The sequence below is a fragment of the Aptenodytes forsteri genome, unplaced genomic scaffold, assembly GCF_000699145.1.
Source record: "Aptenodytes forsteri isolate BGI_AS27 unplaced genomic scaffold, ASM69914v1 Scaffold15, whole genome shotgun sequence".
Lineage (NCBI taxonomy): Eukaryota > Metazoa > Chordata > Aves > Sphenisciformes > Spheniscidae > Aptenodytes > Aptenodytes forsteri.
In genome coordinates, this window is record NW_008795129.1 from 9,082,437 (window position 1) to 9,107,261 (window position 24,825).

At 36.9% G+C, this 24,825-nt stretch overlaps 1 protein-coding gene across 3 annotated transcripts in view; it reads right to left on the reverse strand.

Moving 5' to 3' along the window:
- MARCH5 (membrane associated ring-CH-type finger 5) overlaps window positions 1-24,819 on the reverse strand; it is a 41,227-nt gene extending 16,408 nt beyond the window's left edge. Inside the window, exons 1-3 of one of the 3 annotated variants that reach the window (XM_009277773.2) lie at window positions 24,543-24,819; window positions 6,339-6,391; window positions 4,549-4,751 (exon numbers count right to left, since the gene is read on the reverse strand). In XM_009277773.2, the coding sequence (XP_009276048.1) occupies window positions 4,549-4,751; window positions 6,339-6,367 (232 nt within the window). In that variant the 5' untranslated portion in view covers window positions 6,368-6,391; window positions 24,543-24,819. The remainder of the gene's footprint in view (window positions 1-4,548; window positions 4,752-6,338; window positions 6,392-24,542) is intronic. The other 2 variants (XM_009277771.2, XM_009277774.2) reach the window with 2 other exon arrangements.
- Between the last annotated feature and the right edge of the window lie 6 nt (window positions 24,820-24,825).

Below are 24,825 nucleotides of genomic sequence, written 5' to 3' on the forward strand. Positions count from 1 at the left end.
AGGAGGGGAGGGGGGGGGAGAGGAGAGGGGAGAAAGGGGAGGAGAGGGGGGGGGAGGGGGAGGGGAAGGAAGGAGTGATCTCTTGAGCAATGGTTAAATGACTTACTGAAGTCCTGATATACTAGATGTACAGGACTTCCACTAGATGAATTTTAATTGCCAGGCTGTTTTCTATACCTATCCTGAGTTGTATGCCATCTTCCTCCTGACCTCCAATTAATCGAAACTTGGTCTGACCTTGCACAGAATTGAGAAGATTAGGTGCCAAGGATTTTTTTTTTTTACAATACCTTTACCTTTAGAAAGGTATTTGGCATTCTCCAAATATAGAAAGATCACTTGCAGTTCAGTTCTTAGCTTGAATACTCCTAGTACATCACAATTTTATATTCTTAGTTTTTTAGGGTGGTGATAACTTAGCACCTGTTCCCAAAGAGATTGTCTCTGAACTATCATATTTACACCAAATGAATTAAAACCTGTGCATTTAAACATACAATCAAGATTTGAAATTCACTTCAAAAGAAGTTTGCAGAAAATTTACTTCCGTCAGCCACACTGACAAAATTGTGACTCCTGTTTCATGACTTAGTTGGTTCTTCTCTTTCAAGAGAACAGCTCTAGTGTGAATGCTTTCAAAATAACCTGTTCTACTCAGCTCAAGTCAGCCAGTGAAAACAAGCAACAAGAACATCTAATTGAACTTGTTCATTGTCATGTTTTATCAGCACTGGTATTCTTGTAAAGCATTCCCAAATACATCTGTTTTGTGGTGAGGTTTTTTTTTCCCTTTTTTTTTTTTAAAAAAAAGAACAGGGTAGGATTTTACATACTGTTTGTACAGCGGTAGCATACAGGGTAGGTTACATACTGTTTGTACAGCGGTAGCATCCAGAGACCTTGTAGAAGGATTGCAACTTTTTTTTCATACACAGGTATGTGTGCGAATACCATATTATAGAGCTGCAATTTAAACACATTTAGCTTATATGCAGTCTTGACAGAAGTCATGAACAGGGTAGGATTTTACATACTGTTTGTACAGCGGTAGCATCCAGAGACCTTGTAGAAGGATTGCAACTTTTTTTTCCCCATACACAGGTATGTGTGCGAATACCATATTGAAGAGCTGCAATTTAAACACATTTAGCTTATATGCAGTCTTGACAGAAGTCATTGCAAATATTGCCAAGTTATGTATCAGACTAGTGGGCAGCCCTAAGCAACTTGGGCAGAATATTGCTTAATGTACTCTCTACTTCAGCTCTACTGGAGCCTCAAGTTCTTAACCTACTACTCATGTACTTCAAATTGGTTACCTGTGCATGCATCTTCTAGTACAGCACGCATTCTTTGTTTTAGTAATAAGCTCTAGTTTTAAGGGCAGGAAGCATCCTCCTATGTGGCTTGTAAGACAGTAAACACCTCACCAGCACCCTGCTTCAAATACACCAACCAATGTAAATTAGTCCATAAGTAACTGACAATGTGTAACTATAGAGTTAATTTATTCTCAAGTTGAGCATGCTATTATTGATTAGCTACCAAAATTAAAAGGTTTCTGAAGAAGGAACACTACTCAAAATACAAAACTGGAACAAGCAGTTCAACTGTATTAAGTTATGTTTAACTTTCCAGGACAGACTTAAGAAAGTGCTGGGATGTCTATCAATGTGCTGAAAGTAGCAACAAGGTCATAACTGCAAGTACTAAATGCATGGTAATTTACACATCTTGACTGTTTCCCACAGTCACTGAAAAAGTTTAGTTGTACCATTTTGAAAACTTACATTTGTTTGAAGAAGGTGAAGACAAGAGACTCAAAAAACCCATCATATTTGTCAAGTCCTAAAGGGCAATACAAAGCACTAAGCTTGCCTTATACATCTTGACAAGGTGATATGGCAATAGCAGAAGTCTTAACACTAAAAGTACTAACAAATTGCACCTACTGATACTAATCATTGAAAGAAGCAAGCTACAGAATTGGGTATAGAATCTTGAGAAAAGACTAGAAAGACATTGTTCCAATGATTGATTTTTTTTTTTAATTAGCCCTTTAGGAAGGAAGTAGTGAGAAAGAAGGACAAATGTAACTTTTTTTTAAGATGGTATTAAGGAAGAAGCAGGAAATTAAATATTACTGACATACAAATTAAAGAAGGAAATATAAAACAAAAAATATTTTTCATTTTGTAAAAACTATCATGCTTTAACAGCTTTTTCTGCCAAACTGTTTTCTATTTATTAAACTGAAATAATTATCTAAAAAGATACTTCGGTTACTTTCAAAGTGGCAATAATATTTTCCTATTTAATAAGAAAGTTCTCAGAAGAGAGGAAGACAGCCAGTAAAAAGACAGTTACTACCAATCTCTAAAATTGATATGCACTATCAAATTTGAAATGGAATTGTATTTTTAAGAAGATATATCACTAGGGGGGGTGTTTTGAATTGGTAAATACATAAAAAGACACCCACTGTTACTTATAAAGATATTCACTGATGCCTCCTCAAGTTGGTATTACTTCAAAACTATAACCATAAAAGAATGGAGTGCCCTACCTCAGAAATTTATTTTTAGAAAAAAAAGTTTCCAGCAGTACATTAGAGAAGTCTTAATGTAAATAAGTTTCTGAACTATGATACCTCAGGGAAACTTTAGTTGTTACTTCTTCCCTGCTCAAGTAATTTTAGTTGCTTGAATGGTATGACTAGTAATGTCTTCAAAAGATACCTGCTGCAGCAGAGATGGGGCTACTGGCAAGACTGCTTGAAAACATCTTACTGTCCTAACTCTGCCTGTGTGACCTTGACTGACTTATAGTTGAGCTGCAATACAACAGTTTTGGGTTACTAGAAAGAGCTACAAAAGGGCAAGACTGTCTCACTTGTTTAAGGCACTTCAGCCTCGTGATTGATGTTTGATGGAAGCAAATTCATTTCCCTGCTCTACTATCAATATCTTGTGTACTCTTACACAAGTCTGAATTTTTATGCCCTTCTCTTTAGAAATGGAAAAAGATGGTACTGTGAGGGAAAATACATCAAAAGATTCTTGCAAGCCTGCATGCAAGAGCTGAACAAGCTCGTGCAAGGATTTTAGGCCAGCTTCAGAAGCTAGACATGTTAGCATTTAGGAATCTTAGCTTTCAAATAAAGCATGCCACAAATTGCAAGAACAAATGGAAATGCCTTTTGTTGTTTATGTGCATGTATCCTCTCCAAACTATAGATGCTTCCCCTTTTTCCCATTGCCAAAATAAAATGCAAATGCAGCTCACATTACAATTTCATCATTCAAGATACAAATAAGAATTTTAAACAGCTTCAAGTTTTGTGGTACATTGTAAGTGTCCAGATATCAAACTATTTTTTACCCCAAAGCCAATGCTAAGTGTTACCATTTGATGCCTTCTTCATGATGGAGATTAAGATTCCTCTCTACCTTAGACTTATAGTGAAACTGAATTGTGGTTGATAGATGAATAACTTGGTAGTAAGTTTCATGCTGGTTTATGTTTTCTTGAATATCAACAATACACTAGTCCATATTTTCTTTCCCATTACTCAGTGTTCCATCATGGAAATAAGTGTCATCACCCGTATAAAATTCCCTTCACACCTTAATTTTGTCAGCCCTTATACTAACAGAAAAGAGGTCCTGTCCCAAAGAACTGACAGTACAAGTTATTTTTAGCTGTTTCATCACAGAAATAAGATACTTAAAAATCTTCTTTAAAATCCTCTAAATGCCTGTACTCTCATGCTATATCAGCATTTCTTTAACAAGTAGTTTTACTTTTGAACAAAATTTAAGTTTCCATGGCAACATTTCATTTTCTTGCCCTACTTAATATACCCCATAGAAGATATGGGCAAATGAGGGCTGGAATAACAGCAACCACTGCTAATTTAAATATACACAACATATTGTGCAGTGTCCTACTCGGCTACTCAAGTAAGTAGACTCTGGAAGACCATCTCCAACTTTTTTCTTTCACCTTGACAAACAGAGCTAGAGCTAGAACAGTGCCCAGCAACCACAGATATTCTGCCTCTTGAATATAGGGTAATATTGACTCAGGAATACCTCCCAAACAAAGTAAAAATATGTTTTTCAGGTAATGCAACAGGTTGCTCAAGTAAGGTTCTCTGAATTTCCTTTGATAACAGTTTCTGTGCAAGCTGAGGAAAAAAAAGGGATGCATTTATGTGCTAATATGTGGCAATTGCTGAAAGAAGTCACCCTCTGCTCAACAAGAAAAAAAAATCACATTAACCATGAATTAATTATAGGTCAATCACTTATAAGACTTATCAATATACCTAAGTGGAACACATCCAAAATATTCAGAAGGTATTTAACTAAGCCACCAAATAGGACGCGAGCAGAATATAAAGTTATTTCTTTGTCTGGAAAAGGGACTAGACAAGTTTTCAGCAGAAGTGATGCTCCGAGCACAAAAAAGGGAAAAAAAAGTAGGAACAATATAAAGAAACAACCCATTATATTATGTTTAAAATTTAAATGATACATATCTTACCTAGCTTTGGAAATACTATTAAATATTCTGCATTGCACTGAGGACAAGCAACTCTAGCAGTACTGTTTCCTCTTTGCTTTTCATCCACCCAGCGCTGTAGACAAGTCTGATGGACCCATTTCGTAGAGCCCCTGCACCTGCAAGGTCTCACCCACTCTGCTGTCCGATCATCCTCATCAGTAGCAAAACAAACCCAGCAGCTTCTGTAATTACAGGAAGGAAAAAAGAAGATTTTTTTTTTGCTACTTTTACATGCTTAAAATAAACTTTCACACCTGAAAGCATGTAGTTTTAGAAAATGTGCACCTAGAGGAGATGATGCTTGTTGCTTCATTCTTAATCACCAAAAATCGTAAGTATTTTGTACCACAGTCTTGTTCTGGTATTAACATAATGTTACAGACAGCTAAACAACTAGTTTTAATACATTCTGAATTACTAATTTAACTCCTAGATAATTTATGAATTAAAAGTATTGAGACTGTAGTTCAACCTCTGAATAACTCAACATATGAAAAATCTATATATTTTTAAATGTATTATCATCTCCTTCTACAGCAGACATTTTGGTAAGTTTTTAAAATTAAAAATATAAGATCAATACAGTAGTCTGTTACTTGGGAAACTAAATCCAATCCCCTTAAATGACAAAACAACACAAATGATACAATGTATCACAAAACAAACTTTAAATAATTATTTCAATTCATTCCCTCTCTTTGAAAAGAGAAAGTACTTCATTCAGATAAATCGATTGTATATAATATAAGTTAAAGTACTTCAAGAATACTGTTGTACCACTACAGGAGGAAATTTCTGCACTGAAGAATTATCTGGATACATAAAATTCAAACATACTAATTCTATAAGGAGAAAAACACAAGACTGACAGGCTATGTGACCTGACCTGAAGAGAGCACACATCCTAGTAATTCCCAGATATCTGATGATTAGGCCAGACATTTGGACACCTTACAGCTTGCAAGAGAAAGTAAAATACGGATCTAAACTAGGAAAGTATCAGGTATGTTGACCCCATAATTTAGTTTTTACTTTGAAATAATTTGCCAATTCCCATATTGAAGTTTAGATAATAAACCAGAATCTAACCAAATAAGGATCTTACTACAAATATAATCTGGTTTGGTACACTTTCTAAAATAAATATTTTACACAAGCCATTGCAATCAAAGTTAAACCTTTATAAAAGTGTATGGCAACAGCATCCCTATAATTTAACTATCAAGATACAATCTAATTAGACATTATGCACTAACTGAAGTTTTGCAGCACTATTTTGATGCTTAAGTTTTGTTCTCTTAACAATTTGAGTAACATCATTAAGATGAAATAGTAAAAGGCTTCTTATGTGTAAACACTAACAGACAGTAATTGAGACAGTAAGAAGCTGAGAAATGCTCTGGCACTCCTAAACAAAATAATGTTAAGATTCATGATTGTAGTTTCCATACGCGGATGTTAGTGGTTCATGACACTTCTCTCCCTCCTCCAGCATTTTTTGTCAGTAATAAACCTTCTTCCTAGCCTTTTAAACTCTTCAATCAAATTTTTCCTTGTTTCAGCTTCTCAACTACTCCTCACTTTTACTCCCTCTCCCCTTCATATTTTTTGTTTCAGTCTGCCCTTTCTGCATCCCATGTCTAACCTTTGTTAGCATGTGGGAGGAGAGGTTACAGCTTAGAAGTCCCTTCCAACTCTAGTCATTTTGCCAGATTGTCATATCCTCTCTTACGGAAATCAGTGCTAAATAGTTGTCAGAAAAAACTTACTTGATAAACTTATACTTGAACATATACATACTGAAGGTCTTTCCTCTGCACCCCTTCAAAAAAAAAAAAGAAACAACGCTGTAACTAACTAAAGCTCGTTAGACAAAATTTAGAAGGAATTTACATGCACAGCAAGGGCCAATCTTACTAGAGCCACTTTCAAAGCAACAAAAATACAGTAATTACTTTGAAAGGTCACTATTTTCTCCCTAGCATGTCACTTGTAAACAGGTTGGGGGCTTTGTTTTTGTTTTGTTTTTAACTCCTCTATGAGGGAAAAGGAGGGGGGAAATCTACAACAGGAAACTTGAATTTTGTCAGGCTCAAACTTGAAGTAATGAAAAATACTGTTATCTAACAGCTTCCTTTTAAGACCTCACTATTTTGGATGGTATTCTATTTGTAAACTGAAAATGTTTCTCTACAGAAGAATAACCATGTTTTGTTTATAGGAATAACTATGCCTCTAAAATATTTGCAAGAGATTCTTTTAAAGCACTGAATCTTTTTCTGATTTATAGTGGTGGATGTATACTGAGAGTAAGTTGCGAGTGTGTAAGTGCAGAAGGTAGTCTGCAGCAACTTATTACTGGCATACTTGGGAAAGGGAACACAATTTGAGATGCAGATTCCAGGGAAGACTGCAGGAAAAGCAATTTAGTATTGAACAATAGGTAAAACTGTCATGTCCACATGTCCAGTTTTAAGTACAGAACATATTGTAGTAGGTACAGGTGTAAGTTTTTAACATTGGTGCTCTAAAACTAGAACTGCATCAGTTTTTACTCAAGAAGACTGTTCAGTTGGAAGACTGACATCTTGAATCAGAACTGCAATTTCTTCCATTTGTTTTAACGGCAAAGTAGAAGCAAAAATCTGACTTTGCTTCTTTCTGTCCTTCCCCACAGCATCTGTTTAAATCAGAATCGTCACGTTATGCACTCCTGTAATACGATCCCTCTTCTCACCTTCATGCTCCTGATATGCACCTATAGCAGTCCTAAATGAAAGGACACATTAACCTTCCTAAGCAGGAGGAGGAAAGACAGCCAAGCCACAGGTTCGTAAGAATCTAGATGAAAATGCCGAGACCACCACGAAGATTTGAAAGTATTACAAAGCATGGCAGACATTTTGATTCATTGCAGTTGATATCAAGGAGTTCTTAAGGAACACAAGTTCTTGCAATGTTTATTAATTTTCTATTTATGCCAAGAAACCCCAAATCTACTGTAAGAACAAACAATACAATACAACAGTACTGATAATTGTTCCTCTTCGACATTTTTTTTTCCTGCATTAAAGGTTCACTCATTCATTCCACCTCCTATTTAGGTCTACAACTGCTCTAAATTTGTAACTTAGATTTTTATTTTTAAACTAAAGGCTTCACAATAGAGCTAGTTAGGTCTGTGGGTGCCAGTAAGGTCAGATGCCACCACACCACACACAGAAGTCTACAGTTTATTCAAATAATGACAGATTTAAACATGAACATAACCTTGCTACACTGCAATTTTAACTAGTGAATTTGTCCATGAATACTCTGTAGATTAAATTCCGTTCAAGTTTTCTTGAAACTTGGTATTTTCAAGAAAAATACGCATCTTTCCTTTAATTGCTTCACCGAATTTCTTGCCAGGCAATCATACCTGAAAGACCCATGAAAAGAATAACAAAATCCTTTACAGACCTAAACCTTTAGCAAGTCATGAATAATGAACAGTAAATTCCTTGTATTCTGTCATCAGCTTTATCTCTTTCCATTGACAGCAGCTATAGCAGAAAGGGCTAAATAAAACCATTTCAAAACAACTATCTTGGCTCTTGCCAGATTTTCCATTTTCTTGTACTGAATAAAATATGACCTTGATTTTTAGCACTGAATCAGGTTGCTACTCAGATAACCTGAAATAGAAGAGGCTGACAAGGTGGAACAAAGCATTGTTTCTGATAGAAACTCAAACCTTTTTCCTTTATGACTTTCTACAGATCCAAATCAATAACACTAATGTATTTTTCCACACTTCCTTGGCTTAAAAAAACATCAAAACAAAACATACACAAAAACCATGCCAATATAATTTTTTCAGCTTTGAATATAGGGTTACAAATGCCTTTTAGATTCAGCTCCCCAGCATCTCAGGCTCTCTGGTCTCAAAAATTCTATTCTGACTCCAAGAAAACCCTCATTTATTGCATCTGGTTTTTTTCTCTACAAGAGACAAACTCTTTTCAGGACATTGCATATGTTAAGAGCAAAGCGGATGGAGAGAAAGTTGTACTAAAGACTAGAGATCCTACACTCCAAATGTCATATGACTAATCTAGGAAGCCAAGGCCTGCCTAAAAACAGGTTTCTCCAAACCACGAGTTTCTTATCAGTAAGGAAGCCTGTACCTGGTTGGAGTTACAGCTCCAACACACCAGTAAGATCCTCCAGTACCAGACACACCTAGAGGCAGACTGCTTTCCTTTTATTGAGCTGTACTCCTTCTAAAGGTTACTTTTTTCCCCAACCCAGTCTTAGATTGGAGGGAGGACAGGATATAATTCATGTTATTTAAATCAAATCTGCCTCAGTCTGTGGGAGCTGAATTCACCACAATACAGCTTTGTTTTCAAGCTGGCATGACTGTGTAAGCAATACAAAAAAGTAATTTAAAAGCAGAACGTTAATTTTATATATACTAGTAAAAAGTTTGCAGAAATCTTTAATGCCCCATAAGCCCAGCAAATACCCTTGTGCCCACAACACTTAGTGGAAGATGACTTGTGAGACTGGGACAGTACAGCTGCTTTATAGGCTGGTTTAAAATATTCAGTACTGCAAGACAGAATGCAAAAAGCCTTGGAATTCTTCCCTGATATTCAGTGGCACACACGTATGAATGGCAAGCAAAACCAGAAAACTTCTGGGAAAAGAAAGTTCTTGCAAGACGTTTAGCAGCACCTAACCCTTACCATGGGAAATGCAAATTTGAACATACATGACGTGCTCTAGAGCCATGAGCTAAAAAAGCATTTTTCCTCTCATTACAGATCCTTCATAAAAATATAAGAAATCTCTTTAAGAAAACTTTTCTGCATTTCTCCCACATCATAAAGCACACTGTTTTCCCTTAAAGCAGCAGGAATTTGCTGATATCTTGCTATCAGAGTAAAGCATCCTTGTTCTGCTAAGCAGTGACTGACTGAGTGGCTTATTGCAATTGAATTTCACATCCAAAAAGAAAAAAGTGAAAAGGCTGAAACATAACTAATAGCAATGATAGCACAGAGAGCCAACGCAGTGAGGGGTGAAAATGTATCTTGGAAGAAATGACTGAAAGCACCCCAGTAACTGGCCATAAAAAGGCACTGTTCCAAAGGATGACCCACAAATTGGAAGAAGCAATTTTTCATGAGCTTCTATAACAAATTTTTATGCATAGGCTATACTGACAGATAAAATATCTTTGATGAAGAATAGTGATAAGCTTCCACTAGACCTGCCAACTACACTCTAAATACTGTAAGATTGTGTTTAAGTGGGAAGACTAGGATGTCGGAAAAATCAAGGGAGTTACCTAGCAGTATACAATACGGATAGGCTGCTTTGGAGCTGGCTAGAATTTTAGTAGGGGAACACAGCAAACTGTTCTCTCAAAAAGCAAGAGAAACAACACATTGCAAATGCTACTGCTAAGCACTTTCTTCTCCTGCGTTTGAAGGAACCAGCAGGAATAAGATTCTTGGGCCACTACCTACTCACAACAGAATAAAAGCCTAGCCTACATATCCCTGATAAAGGCTACAAAGAGGGGAATACCGCTTAACACAAGAAACGCTAGCTTACGTCATGCTTCACAGAGGAGATTAAGTGCTGATAGAGATGAACTCAGCTACAAAGCCTAAAGCATCATGAAGACTTCAACAGCAGAATACATACAGACCTATCTACCACAATGGTGGAAGTTGTTTAGCGCAAGACTGCAACAGGATTATAGATGGAGCACCACTCTTTCCCCAGTATTTTCCTGGCCATCATACACAGCAGAAAATACTTTTATCTTCAACCCAAGCTCAAAAAATCCTTACACTATCCTAAGGCGGGGGGGGGAAGACACACACAGAGTGAGGAACAGAGATACCAGTGCAAAAATAGTAGTCTTAGGTGCTCCATGACAACTTCTGCAGATCCTTTTTAAGGCAGCGTGGCGTAACAGCCATGTGCCAGCCTGGATCATTCAACTAGAAAACATGCTGCCACGTTGAAACAAAGTCTAAAATCTTGAAAGGAAATTCCTGAAAGTCATCTGACCTAATACCCACTCTGCCCAGTCATCAAGGATAAGGTGTGATGCTGACTGAAGGAGAAGTTGATGAGAATCTAGAAACAATGGTAACTAGCCTTTACTACAAAAGTAGTGCTTTCATTAAAAACAGCAGGGAAAGGTTAAATACAGAATATCAAGTTAATGTTGGTGTGAACATATGGCCACACAAGTGGTATCCATATAGGTTCCAGACTTCTTCTAATCACAGGATGACATTGTTTAAACTAGATTGTAAAAAGCTTTAATAAAAGGCCATGGATAACTAAAACCCAATAAGCAGTCAAACACATAAAAACAAAACATAGAATAGTTAACTAGAAAGTGTACCAGAAAGATCTAGTGATTACCAGAAGTTCTACTTAAGCTTATTTATATATTCTCAATTATAGCTCCAAATAAGGAGAAATATTTTACACTTGAGTTAACCACACTATATAAAGGCAGAGATATGAGTAAAGGACAGTTCACAGAATCCTGCTGGCAACTTTCTAGCTTGTGGATAAAATTAAACCTTTGACTGCCAGGCACCACCTATTGTGCTTGAATCGTGCCTTACACTGCTTTTATGGCCTTTGCTTCTACCCAACTTAGCTAAATCTGTGGGGGATTTCTTATTCTATCTCACTGGGTTTTAGTCTCTAGTTTGTCAAAGACAATCCAGACTATCAGTAAAAAAAATTACCTTTCATTCTGGACAAATTAAACTTTTGCAACCAGTTATTCAGGCATATCCCTTTCGCAAAGATGTCAAAATTCAGTTCTCTTAAAGGCTTTGTTTAATATTACCATACTCTCACTTTTTCAAAAGGAAAATTTGGTAAGTCACCAAGGCTCAGGGGCCTTGCTGTGAGCCTCTAAATATACAAAGAACTTTGCTGTTAAAAACATTTGGTTTATTTCTTAAGGGAGGTAGGGAAAACAGGGCCCTCCTAAAAATGTGCAAAGGACAAATCAGGTAAAACTATTACTCATACAATAAGCACCTTATTACTAAAACATTACACATTTTGCTAATTAAACTATTATTATTATTATATATTAGGAGCTTGGCATACTTAAACTATTTTATTATTATATATTAGGAGCTTGGCATACAACTCTAAATTTAAGCTGAGTGCCTGCTAGGGCAGCAACACTGATTCTTAACATCATGTTTAGGAAGAAAAATAAAAGAGTGACTAAATCCACATTACCATACTCTCACTTTTTCAAAAGGAAAATTTGGTAAGTCACCAAGGCTCAGGGGCCTTGCTGTGAGCCTCTAAATATACAAAGAACTTTGCTGTTAAAAACATTTGGTTTATTTCTTAAGGGAGGTAGGGAAAACAGGGCCCTCCTAAAAATGTGCAAAGGACAAATCAGGTAAAACTATTACTCATACAATAAGCACCTTATTACTAAAACATTACACATTTTGCTAATTAAACTAATATTATTATTATATATTAGGAGCTTGGCATACAACTCTAAATTTAAGCTGAGTGCCTGCTAGGGGGCAGCAACACTGATTCTTAACATCATGTTTAGGAAGAAAAATAAAAGAGTGACTAAATCCAAGTGGAAAAAGAAAAACCAAACAACAAACCAAAACAAAGAACCCCATACACACAAAACAACTTACTTCCAAAACTGAAATATGCCTTGAACAACATGATTGGAAAAGTCATCAAGTATATACATACACAGGAAACACTAACTTAATGCTATTAGAAATCTTCAATGCCTTAAACATTTCATGGATTTTTTTTATAATGCAGATACCATACTACATAGGGAAAACATTTTCTTAAGCATTTTTTGACAAAGCTGTCAATCACAAACATGGAAAGTAACAGATACATGAAGCAACTAGCAAATTATGTTTTAGAGGCTAAAGTTACTTCCTTTAACGTTCCTTTAAATATCTTAATTATGTATTAATTGCCTGTAATATTCATAAAATTGTATAGCAGTATGTCTGAAAGCTCCTCCTGATGAGGAAAATGAAAAACAGGAGAAATTCCTTTAAGTCTTAGCTTCTCTCAATCTCTAATTGCAAAGCAGCATAATGTCAAGGTATAACTGAAGTAGTAAGAGGCTCGATCAGCTAGAATTCATATACTAATATTTACACTGGCTGAAGAAAGAAAAGCTGCTAGCATGTTCAAGGTACTGCAAGAACTCTAGATGGCAAGACCACCACACACAGCCTTCTCTAACAGATAACATGACCTACTACACTAGGAAGGTAGTTCAGCTTGTCAGTAGTTGGGTGTCCTATCCGATTTATGTACAAATAAGATTTAAAGGAGGATGGATTATTATTTGAGGCTAAAGAAAATTGTTTTAGTTCTAGCAACACTGCCAGATTTAGCAAAGGAAGACAGCTTCAGACCTCAAAGTAGTTTTAAAAGCCATTCTTGCTGTAATTCATCTGCAATCTACTGTATTAAATTCTTATAGCAGTCCTCACTCCCTAAGGATATTACACATTTCACCCTGTGCTAAACTTTGGGTTTTGACTGTCTCCATGGTTTCCAATACATCGGATTTACCTGCCAGACAATAAAAGTATAACAAACAAGTAACAATATCTGTCTAACTTCAATTATTTGAGGCCTCCTGGAAAAAGTATCTTCAGCTATACCCCTGATCGCAGTCATCATGACCTGAATTCTACTCTTTTTAAGAAAAAAGAGCACTTGCATCATTGTTTTCAGTAGCTCAGTTAATACCCATTAAAGTGACACTTAAATTAAACCAAGGCATACAAAATGTTGGTGGGAAAAAAAAACCAAGAACATTTGGTCAAGAACAGTGCACAGAAAATTACTCATTTGGCTCTCCAACTTATTAACGCTAAATGACCACAGTTAAATAGAGGATAGAGGGAAGATTTGTGTGAAAAATGTCAATGCAGGCAGCAGAAAATTGATCTGAAGCTCTAGAACACAGGAGGTTCTCTCTTAGTAAATAGAGACTCAGGTATGCTACGATGCCAAGACACTGCTATAGCTTAATTACATATACAAAGATTCCCCAGTCAATGTTCCCAGAAAACAACTTCCTAACATTATTGAAGAATTTAAAAATACTAGCATTGAGGCTAACCTTGACATCAAAACAATTCTGCTTACGGCATACTGCTTGCTTGAAAATGCTGCCTATGGACCAAGGTTAGGAATCACTGCACAACTGCTTCATTGCTTTGTCAGAATTCTGTAGTTAGCTGTGCCATTCGATGAGCAAAACTATATCCATTTTTCCTCTATTAGCCAAGATGTAAGTTAAAGCAAGTGTTTTGTCATCTTAAAGGAATTTAACTTTAACCTTTATTCCTTCAAGTTGTGAGACAAGGGATAACAAGCATTAGCCCTTTGTATCTCCTGGAAGATTTACTTTTCCATAACAGAAGGTTAACATGTGCTTATTAGCTTCCTTAATCGAGCACTAACGATATCTGTGTTTTCAAAGATTGGTATCAAGATATTTTTAATCTGCTGTTTTAAACTGGAATGTTAAATACAATTCCCAGTCTCAAAAAGAATATAGAAATACGTAGTTTCTATTAAACTAGCATTAAACAAGTTACTTTGCACTGGGGGAAAGGGGAAGAGAGTTGCATCAGAAAAATACCAATACTGGTATTTGTGGTACATGTACAGAGTAGATGACACGTGTTACAAATATCAGGAGCAACATACATACAGAATAGACCAACTTTGACGTGTCTAAAACTGTAACCGTCTTGACATTGAACTGTTGCTGTGACGAAGCAAAAGAAAAGACAAGAAATGCAAAGTTACATTCCATTCACAGTCTGCATTATGTGAGCTCAATCTCCTGCAGCAATTTTCCAGTATCACACAGGTAATGTAAAAATACAAGTTAATCGTTAGGCACAATATCGTTAGTTACAAAAGTAAATGCATTAGCATAGACTTAATCTGTTAGAAAGCAAACTTATGGCTACTCACTTTACATTCCATTCTTAGGCAAGGTAATTGTGAAATAAAAGTTCAATTTTTGTATTATGTGTGCCTAGAGAGTTTCATGGTTAAACTGACCATACAGGGTAAGCAATTTTTCTGTTATGTTCTTCCAAAGAAAAGAGAAGAAAAAATAGGAAGTGTAGTCCTAAAGCTGCAAAAATTGGCAGGAAGACTCCAAAGCAAGCAAATTGCTTTGAACTCAGAGTTTATATAACGACACTATTACTCAAGTTATTCTCAGTTTATAACTTCTATTTTTATCAGATGATTTACAGTATGAGAGCAAACAAAAAAGCTCTACTGAAGTCAGTCATCTTATATCCTCCTAATATACATAATAAAAACTGAACAATTTGAGACCTAAAAATTACAAAAAAATTTTAAACACCAAGAAAATATATTCTTGGGACATTAATACCTCAGACCAACAAAAAACACTCAAATATGGCAGACATTGAAAACTGGAAATGTCTTTACTCTGAATAAATATGAACAAAACTCCAAGATGTCTGATCATAACATTAAGTAACTCTCCTCAGCACTGTAGCATTGACTGCATGACTCACCGGTAGAACAGTCACAAGCACTCAGCACATGGCCTTCTGTAATTATATCCTTCACAGAAGGCTAACTTATGTTGGCGTGTTTTAGTCCAATATAAAATATCCACTTCTAAACAAAAGTATTCAGGTCTGAAGAGGAGGCATTTATAATAGGAGAAACAAATGAGAAGAGATCAGATAACATTACAGCTTTAAAACAGAGGGTCTAATCTTATTTCTTCACAATACCTCTAGAAAAAACTACTATATTAAAATGGCTTTAAAAAAATAAATAAATCACTGAATGCCAGCCCTTCTTGTCCATAACACAGTGTGAAGGTAGTGAATAATAGAGTTAACACTTTCTTTTTAATATGTACACCTTGAAAAAGAGATGCATGACCAAAGGGAGAAACAGGCACAGATACACAAACTGAGAACACTAAATAGTTTATAATGCTCATCAGCAATCAATCACCTAAAAGCCTAGAAACACTAACCACTTACCCAAAAAGTTTGTTTCCTGTGAGAGTTGTTTCCAAACATAAGCATATACCAAGATTCCATGGTTGGCCCTTAAATCAATTGGTATTTACTTATTATAGGGAAACTGTTATATAGTAGGTCAGTTTAATTTTCATTTTTATCTTAATCACTTAAGATAATTAAGATTTAAAACTATAAACAAATGTACAGCTAGTCCCAGATTTAATACAACTTCAGTACACTTTTGTCTTTAAACCAGCATTTAAAAGTGGAGATTTTGATTGGAAGTTTTTCTTATCCTATATTAGTGCTAGGCAGGAGGTGTATAGTCCTTTCCCCAGAATCATTGTCACAAAAATCCTGAGCCTAAGCGCTTTCATTGAATGCTAGAAAGCTATTGACAAAAAGCACCCATCTTAGCATTAAAATAACAGGAGAACAAAAAATCTTAAAGGAAAAAACAAGATTCCAGTACAACTAGACAAGAAGTTATCTTAACTTCTAGGTACAGATTTCAGAGCAGATGCTAAAAAAGGCTAAGTGCAGATTTGCCAGAAGGTATTAGTGGACTGTACCTCTCATATTGGCACCTCCAGCACAATACACTCATGTCATGCAGTGCAAACAGAGCCCTAATGCTGTGTTGCATCTAGGTTGCATCTAGACTGGTATCATAGAATTATTTGGGTTGGAAGGGACCACAGGAGGTCTCTAGTCAGACCTCCTGCCCAAGGCAGAAGCAACACTGAATTCAGACCACACTGTCAGAGCTTTCTCCAGCTGGGTCTTGAAAAGCTCCATGGACAGAGATCCACAGCTGCCCTGGGCAACCTGTTCCAAAGCTCGACTGCATTGCTCCCCATCCCCACATGCTGAAACCTTCTTTGTTCAAATTTACAGTCATTGTTTCTCATCATCCTGCCAGGAACCTCCAAAAAGAGCCAGACTGTCTTCTCGACAACCTCCTCAGTAGGTATTAGAAGGTTATTAGGTCTCCCCAGGCCATCTCTTCTTCAGGCTAAGCAGGCCTAGTTCCCTCTAGCTTTTTCTAGCAAGTCATGTGCTCCAGCTCCTTGACCATCTTCTGTAACCTTAATAACAGTTTCATTTAGAAACATTAACCAGAAGCAGTTTGCTTAAAAGAACTTAACCACTTCAGATTGGGTCTTTTCATTCTTCTGCACTGAAGATGGATTTGCTACTTCTGGTAAACCACAAGTGCCAGTAAAAAAATTAGCAAGTCATGATCTCTTTTGATAAAGATAGGTACTACATCCTATAACAAGCTAGTACCCAACTGATTCTGTTGCTGAGAGGAAGAAAATAAGATGCATCAAAAAGCTCTTAACACTTTCACACAAGGAACTTCTCACCAACTCTGCAGTACAGTAAGACCATAAGCAGGTTAAGATATCAGAAGCACCAAGCAAACAAGTCCTAAGCAGCTGGAGTATTCATTACCACTTTAAGTATTACTTAAATAGATGTTCCAAAATTAATACCTGAACCTTTTAATTAATCTTTCTCTGTAAATTATTATACATATTAAGATATTTATTCAATACATTTGCATTAATTGTCAAAAGTTTTCACTTCAGCAAGCACAGTAAGACACCATGCCAAAGGAAACAATCACAGTTAAGCACTATTATAGAGGTCTGAGCACTTCTATGTGGAAGATATCAATAAACAGGTTTTTGTATAGCTTTTTTAGATGAAGCAGATACATTGTATAAAAATATTATTTTAACGCCTTGATAATACATGGAATACCAAGATTTTTAGTACCAAAAATGATAAGTAGTCTCTCAGGAGTTTCCCCACACTGAAATAGGAGGAATAATTGCCTACTGTCTGCAGGTAGAAGTTAACAGTTAAGCAGCAATTAAAACATGTATGTTTGTTCCTAAGCATATCAAAGCAGACGTCAAAGATAGAAATATAATGCACATAAGATGACAGCCAACAGGTTAAGATAGTTCATAAATAACATGCTGATGCTTTTGTACTACAGATGGGCAAAAGGCATTCTACAGGTCTGCAACTAATCTTCACTAATCATTTTTACTGATAAGACACAGAAAGAACTCCATCTATGCAGAACCTTGGGCATAAAGAGAACTGGAATAGCAAAGGATGTACCTGGGATGAAGCAATAATGAAAAAGTCAAGCTATTAGAAAATTATTATCATTTCAAACTTTCATTCTTCAAACCCACTCCAAGATATACATAATTTTGCTTTTTCCTTCCTGTATCAACATCAGCTTCCAATCAGTTGGGGTAAAGACAGGGAAGAATACCTTGTTTCCTTTCTGGTAGAGATAATCCAGCACAGCCCATTCTTTATTCTTATACTCTCTTCTTTCCTAAGGATGCATAACCTACTCTAGAGGAACAACAGAAAGCCAGATACTTGTAGTTGCTGACAGACTTCGACCAGAAGCCAAGGAAAGTCCTCTTTCAAAAAAATTAGTTTAACTGTGTTGAGTAGAAAGAAAACAATTCCTTCAGGTAGGACAATGAAGAGAGGCATGCTTGATCAGCGCAAGTAGAACAAACAGACTGAATAACTGCAGAGACGGTAAATAGTTTGTGAAAAGTAAAAATACTACATAAATCCTGTAAAGTGTTTTATGTTGTTTATTACTCTGCATATCTTTTACCCAGTTGAACTCCACTCCTACAACGATTTACTCATGTGTCGACTTTGGTCAGTGAGATTATTCACAGCGCACAACACCCAGTAGAAGTTTAAGGAGTTTGGAATAAAGGTCTTAAATCAAGGACCACATTGCAGTAATTACATTGGCTAGGTTGTAACATTAAGGTCTTAATCCCATGTCTTTGGTTACTAAGGTATCAACAGTTAATTGTCCAAATAAACCTAAATCAGTGGCCGCACTTCCAAAGAGGGAAGGAAAAGATTCATACAAACACCACCACACATGGAATGAAAGGAGCAACTGAAAATCATGTACAAAACCATTGCATATGTTTTTTTCTTTTAAAAAAGACAACAATTACCATGGAATCAGATGACAGTTCAGAAAACTGAAATAGAAACCCCATGAATTTGCTACTTTGCAACTTTTGAACCTCAATTGCTAGCATTTTTCTGACAAATCAGTGCTCTGGAAAAGAGACAATTTAGTTGCAACAGTATTCCTCTCTTGACAGTGTAAGTAATTTCTTAAGCCAACTACGATTCTGCATTTTATCTTTTAATTGCTTTTAAAGTTTACCTGCAGTTTCAACTCAATTATCTCCTTTAAACAAGGAATGGCAAGGGTAGAGGACAAAACAGTCGTATGATGTTGCTCTAGTTTCTATCAAGGAGGGCTGCGCATCGACCACAGTTGAACCAACTACTTCCCATTCAGAAAATAAAGCATGCCAATTCAAAAGTTAAACCATGCTAAAACTACCACTACACTGATTCTTCAGCATGTACCTGCACAAGCCTTGAACAGATTATTTATCACATTTTTACTAATATCTCTGAATACTGAAAAAACAGAAGGCAGAAGTGACTGCGTTCTGGCCAGCTGGCAAATATATGGGAAGGAGGGAGCAGGAGTTGTCTTTAAATTTAGATAGTATAAGGAGTACCACAAATCACTACCACAGAACATGCTTTAAAAAAACCCTACAAAACAAACCCCCAGCATTCTGAACCCTCGGTATAGCCAATTGCAAGAACAATCCACACATAATCCAACTGAAGTCAAGAGAACGAAACTTAAAAATATGAGTACATTTTAGCATTACGGCTCACATTAAGGTAGATATAAGCAATGACATAGCTAGGAAAAAGCTGGTGTGTGGCTAAGCATTTGTTTTTTTGTAGACAGCAGATTGACCAGATTATCTTCACAAACAAGTAAATTGGAGACCATCTGATGATACACTTATCACAAAAGTAACAATATTTTTTTTAAATTTAACCACATTGAACTTTTTTAATTACTCAAATATTTACATTGTCTAGGTTTTCTATCAACATGGTCTTGCCACTGACTTCATTATGGCAAGTACATGTTTAATAACTATTTTTCAAATCTTGTCACTTCAGAAAGCAACTGCTCAACCAACAAAGTAAAAAGACTGCACAGTAAGATAAATAGTTATCAGTTTTGTTTTCTCATACGTATTCTAACAGCAACTCTGGCGAGACCCAGTCAAGTGTTCTGTAAGAAGGCTAAGTAGTACAGGATCACAGCCAATTGATGTCCTGGAAATAAGATGCAAGCTATTATAGAAAGCTATAAAATAGCAAACTGACAAGATGTAGCTATGGACATAACTTAAAAACAAACTGAATTTACACATTAGTTCTATTTAAAAACATAACCATAAAAAATAGGAGAGGTAAAGTCAAATTGTATTTGACAAGCAAGTGACACAGGAAAAAATGCTAATTATTTAAAGGATTAAGTTTTTTATCAAATAGAGCACCAAAATCTGCCAGAAAGTTCAACATCTTACCTTCAAAGTTACTCAGAAGAATGAAAGTATTTGAAAGATACATTAAGAAGCCAGAATACCTGTTATGACAGGTGCTACACAGGGCAGCTAGAAGAAACAATTAGAAATGTTCAATTGAAAGAACTGTTGTCAAACAGTGCTGAGACAGAAAATTTATAGAACCTAATTTAATAGGAAACATGAAAAAAGCCCATAAAAGACTGAAGGGTTTTTGTGTATTTTCAAAGTTATATTTGAAAACACAAGGAGGACTGACTCAGTTCATATCTTGGCATACAAGGCACAAAAATGTCACTGTAAAGGTTCTACATCCTAATACAATTCAGAATATAATATTTCTAGGTATTTCCTTAAAAAATACTTTTACATTAAAAATATGTATAGCATATCAGATAAAAGACTGAAGGGTTTTTGTGTATTTTCAAAGTTATATTTGAAAACACAAGGAGGACTGACTCAGTTCATATCTTGGCATACAAGGCACAAAAATGTCACTGTAAAGGTTCTACATCCTAATACAATTCAGAATATAATATTTCTAGGTATTTCCTTAAAAAATACTTTTACATTAAAAATATGTATAGCATATCAGATAGCCTCTGCCTGTTAAAACTGGACAAATGCATTAGGATTGACTTTCAAGTAAAGTTTGCCCTGTGCACTCAGTAGAGTAATAGCTATAATTTCTGAGACATTTTCATGTAATCTGACAATTTTATTTAAATAAATCTTGAAAAATGTTTTTACACTGAATAACAGCATATAAAAAAATCACTGCCACATAATTTCAATTTTTTAATGGAAATTCCTATGATTCTGTAATTTATGCATTAAAACAACATGAATAAAGGGATTAAAGATAAAACCTCACCATTTAGATAGACCACTAACCACTGCCTTCAAGTGCACACATTAGTCCAGGAGTATGGCCCTTTACTATAGATTGCAAAGAATTCTGCACACAGAAAAGGATGGTATTTTAAGACTATTATCTAGGCCTGTTATTTAAACATGAGCTAGAAGAAAAAAAAAAATTACAAGAGGGATGGAAATTCCAATTTTGAGGCCAGACAGGATCATGATAATCATCTCAATTAGTTTCCTAAATGCTGCAGACAAGATAACTCCAGAATGTAGTGTCACTTCATGGTCATATCTACTTCATGCTTCTTGTATTTATGCTGTAGCAAATCCTTCAGACAAATATAAAAATCCTTAGCTAGAAATTTCAAATAACAAACTCCTTATACCTTAACAGCTATTTACCTTCTTTGTTATAAATGTGTGGTTTGCTTCCAGACTGAAATTTTGCAGGGAAAATAAAGGAGGATGGAGCACAAAATACATAAAAGAAAGACGCATCGCAGGCAACAATGTTGAGATGCTATCAAGACACGCCTTACACTGGAGAAATCCAAATTGCTTTATTAAGGAAAAAAAAAACCTGTAAGTCATACAATCTAAGAGTCAAGAGAAGAAGCCAACCATTTTGTCTCACAAATACATAATTAACGAACTTGCTGTAAGAGCTCTGACCCTTGTACACAAAGCAGTGCATACATTCAGATCTGCAGCAACACCTTACTCGTGATGCAACAGTACATCACCACTCTCAGTGTGACCACCTGGGTATTGGAAACAAAAGAAAACCCTATTTTTTCCCCTCCTAATGACTTAACTATTAGAATCAAATTAAAGTCTTATTTGCTGAAAAGCTATTTTCTGCATCCTTCACTAAAAGATCTGAATTTGATTTAAAAGTACATGCTTTGTGTTAAGTTATAATCCATTAACAGTTACTCTTACACTTTTGCATACGTACTTTTTCCCTTACCCAGGAGAACAACTGTCTGTCATTAGCAATACAGATAACAGGATAGTAGAGGCATTTCAACCCCTCAGAATCCCTACAGATGATTTGTTCACGGGTTATGTCCCCTAATGTGAAATATTGAAGGTTTATCTTGATCATCACTACATACAACATGAAAACAGTTATGTATGACCTTTAGAAACAAGAGATGAATGAAAACTGGTTTCTTTCAATGTAACTCCACTCCATAAACGCAATACGTAACCAAAAAGTTATTTACACTGACTGCCTTTTGAGGTCTTGGTTACTCCAAAATCCTTCTATTGGTATTGTACTACACTCTGAATTAAATTCGAGTCCTAAATACTTGGCTCCTTCTTACCACTCCATTCACCACTTCTCAAGCTACTGTTTCTAAAGTTTCCTATACTGAGCCCAATAAATTCTTATATGAAAGCCACAGCCTCTCTTCATACCTCCTTTTATGCTACCTAGGTACTTAAAACTTTTCCCCCCACTGTCCTTGTTATTGAGGATGTCAGGGACACTTCCAATTGTTTTAGATTGTATCAACTCTGCTACTCCAAGTTTACTGGAGAAAGTCTTTGAAAAGGGCCAGAGACACAAATTACAATTTCACAAAGCTGAAAGGATACAAGAATATTAAATGTACATCAAACCCCACATATCCATTACACATAACAATTGAAGAACAGTAAACTGGTTTGGCCACTAGTTAACTAATTTCCCTTTTTTAATTAACTGTTTAATTTAACAGTTGTTCACAACACAGCTTGTAAACACCACCTTACAGCCATTCCCCAAAAGGGTGAACTAGGACTTCATGGTATGATATAACAGCCATAGGCAGTAGGGAATCTACTCAGAATATCATGGTTTCCTAAATCTCAAAAACAGAGTATTACATATTATTGGACTACAAACTTCAGGATGAAGATGAGATTTTTTTTTTTTAGTTTCAGAGGTGTTGATTCTGCAACGCTCTTCCTGATCTTTTCCTTCCCCCACGTTCTATCATCCTCCTCCGGATTCTTTTTGTCTTCCTTAATTCTTCCCTTTTATTCCCTACAATCACAGGAAGTGTAAATGGAATACTTTTCTGATAGTATTTCTAAAAATCTACCTCCTTCCTGTTACTTCTTGGAAATGCACTTATTGTTCCTGACTGCTAGCCTCCTTGACAGGCATTGTTCTAAATTATAACCTAAATCATCCCATTGTCATCTCTCGCTTCTTCAGTTTTTCTAACACACAGACAAACAACTTTCTCTCCCTCCCGCCCCAACTCACTTTTATCCTCTTTCTACATCAAACTGAAATTTCTCATCCTCACCTTCCAGGCTGCACAAATTCTGCCCCTGCCTCACATAGTTTATATCTCCATCACTTGCCTGATGACAGCCTGTGTTTTGCTAAATCCTCTTTCCTTAGAGGTGACCTGGAAAGGAGAAAAACACCAAAAACTTTCTCTCCCTCCCGCCCCAACTCACTTTTATCCTCTTTCTACATCAAACTGAAATTTCTCATCCTCACCTTCCAGGCTGCACAAATTCTGCCCCTGCCTCACATAGTTTATATCTCCATCACTTGCCTGATGACAGCCTGTGTTTTGCTAAATCCTCTTTCCTTAGAGGTGACCTGGAAAGGAGAAAAACACCAGGGTTTTTTTTGCTTCCTTATGATGAAAACTTGACAGGTTCATCAACAGATGCCTGATGTCTTTTGGGTCCCCACCTTCTGAAATACCAGGCTATCACAACTCCTGCAATAAAAGGCTATCAGTTTGGTTTTGTTGTTTATAGGGGCGGGTCTTAAGGGCTTCCTGGATGACTCAAAATTATACATAAGAAATCTTAAGCCCTCAGTAGAACAGGGTGAAAGTGCTACATATTCAGATAAAAGCGTAAAGAGAAAACAAGTGTAATAAAAATAATTTAAGAGTCAGTAAGCGTCTTTCCTCCCCTACACTTAAGTCAAAGTAGTTTTTAGATTGTACTTTTTAACAGCACTCCAAAAAGCAATTGTAGGCTTTCTTCAAAGATCATAAAACCAGCAACAAAACACGCAAGGCCAGTTAAGCTTTGGTCGTCTTCTGGTGCCTTATTTTACATACATGCCAATGCGTTCCATACCTACAGTATCTCCTAGACCCACAAAAACCGGACAGCCTTCTGCAGACCTGCACCACTCTCCCCAGAACCCGTGTCAGCCCAGACACACCTCCTGCCCAAACGCTGCCAGAGCGATCCTTCCACACCCCACCGCGGATACCACACTGCCGCCCGCAGTACCTTGCGCTGATTTACGACAGAGCTGGCACGACTTCGCCCAGACCACCAAAGTTTCGAGAAGCCAAAAAGTGAAACCGGACCCGCGCCACCGGCCCAGGCCCTGCCTCGCCACCACCCCGCCTCGGCCCCCCGCCGGCAACGGCTGCGCCCCGCGCCGGAGCGTCCCACCGGCCCGAAACGCCACTGGCAGCGCGGACCCAGAGACGCGGGGAACTCGCACGCCCACCCTGGGGGTTCCCTCCCGCTGTGCCCCAGCGCTGGGCCCTCCCCATACCTGTCCATGGTCTGCGGCAGGGCCAAGCCCGTCTGCTCGGACATGGCTCCCGGGAGGAGGAGCGGGCCTAGCCGAGGGCCCAGAGCCTGACAAAGGCGGCCCCGGCGCCGACGAAGCCGTGCGTCACGCGTGTGGCAGCCGGGGAAAAGAAGCGAGAGGAAAGGCAGCGAAACCACCCTCCCGCGAGGCAGCCGGGACGGCCCCTCCTTCAACAGGCGGGTACGGGGCGGAGGACGCTGAGGCAGGACGGAGCCTCAGGCAGAAGCTGCGCGGCCCGAGCCGC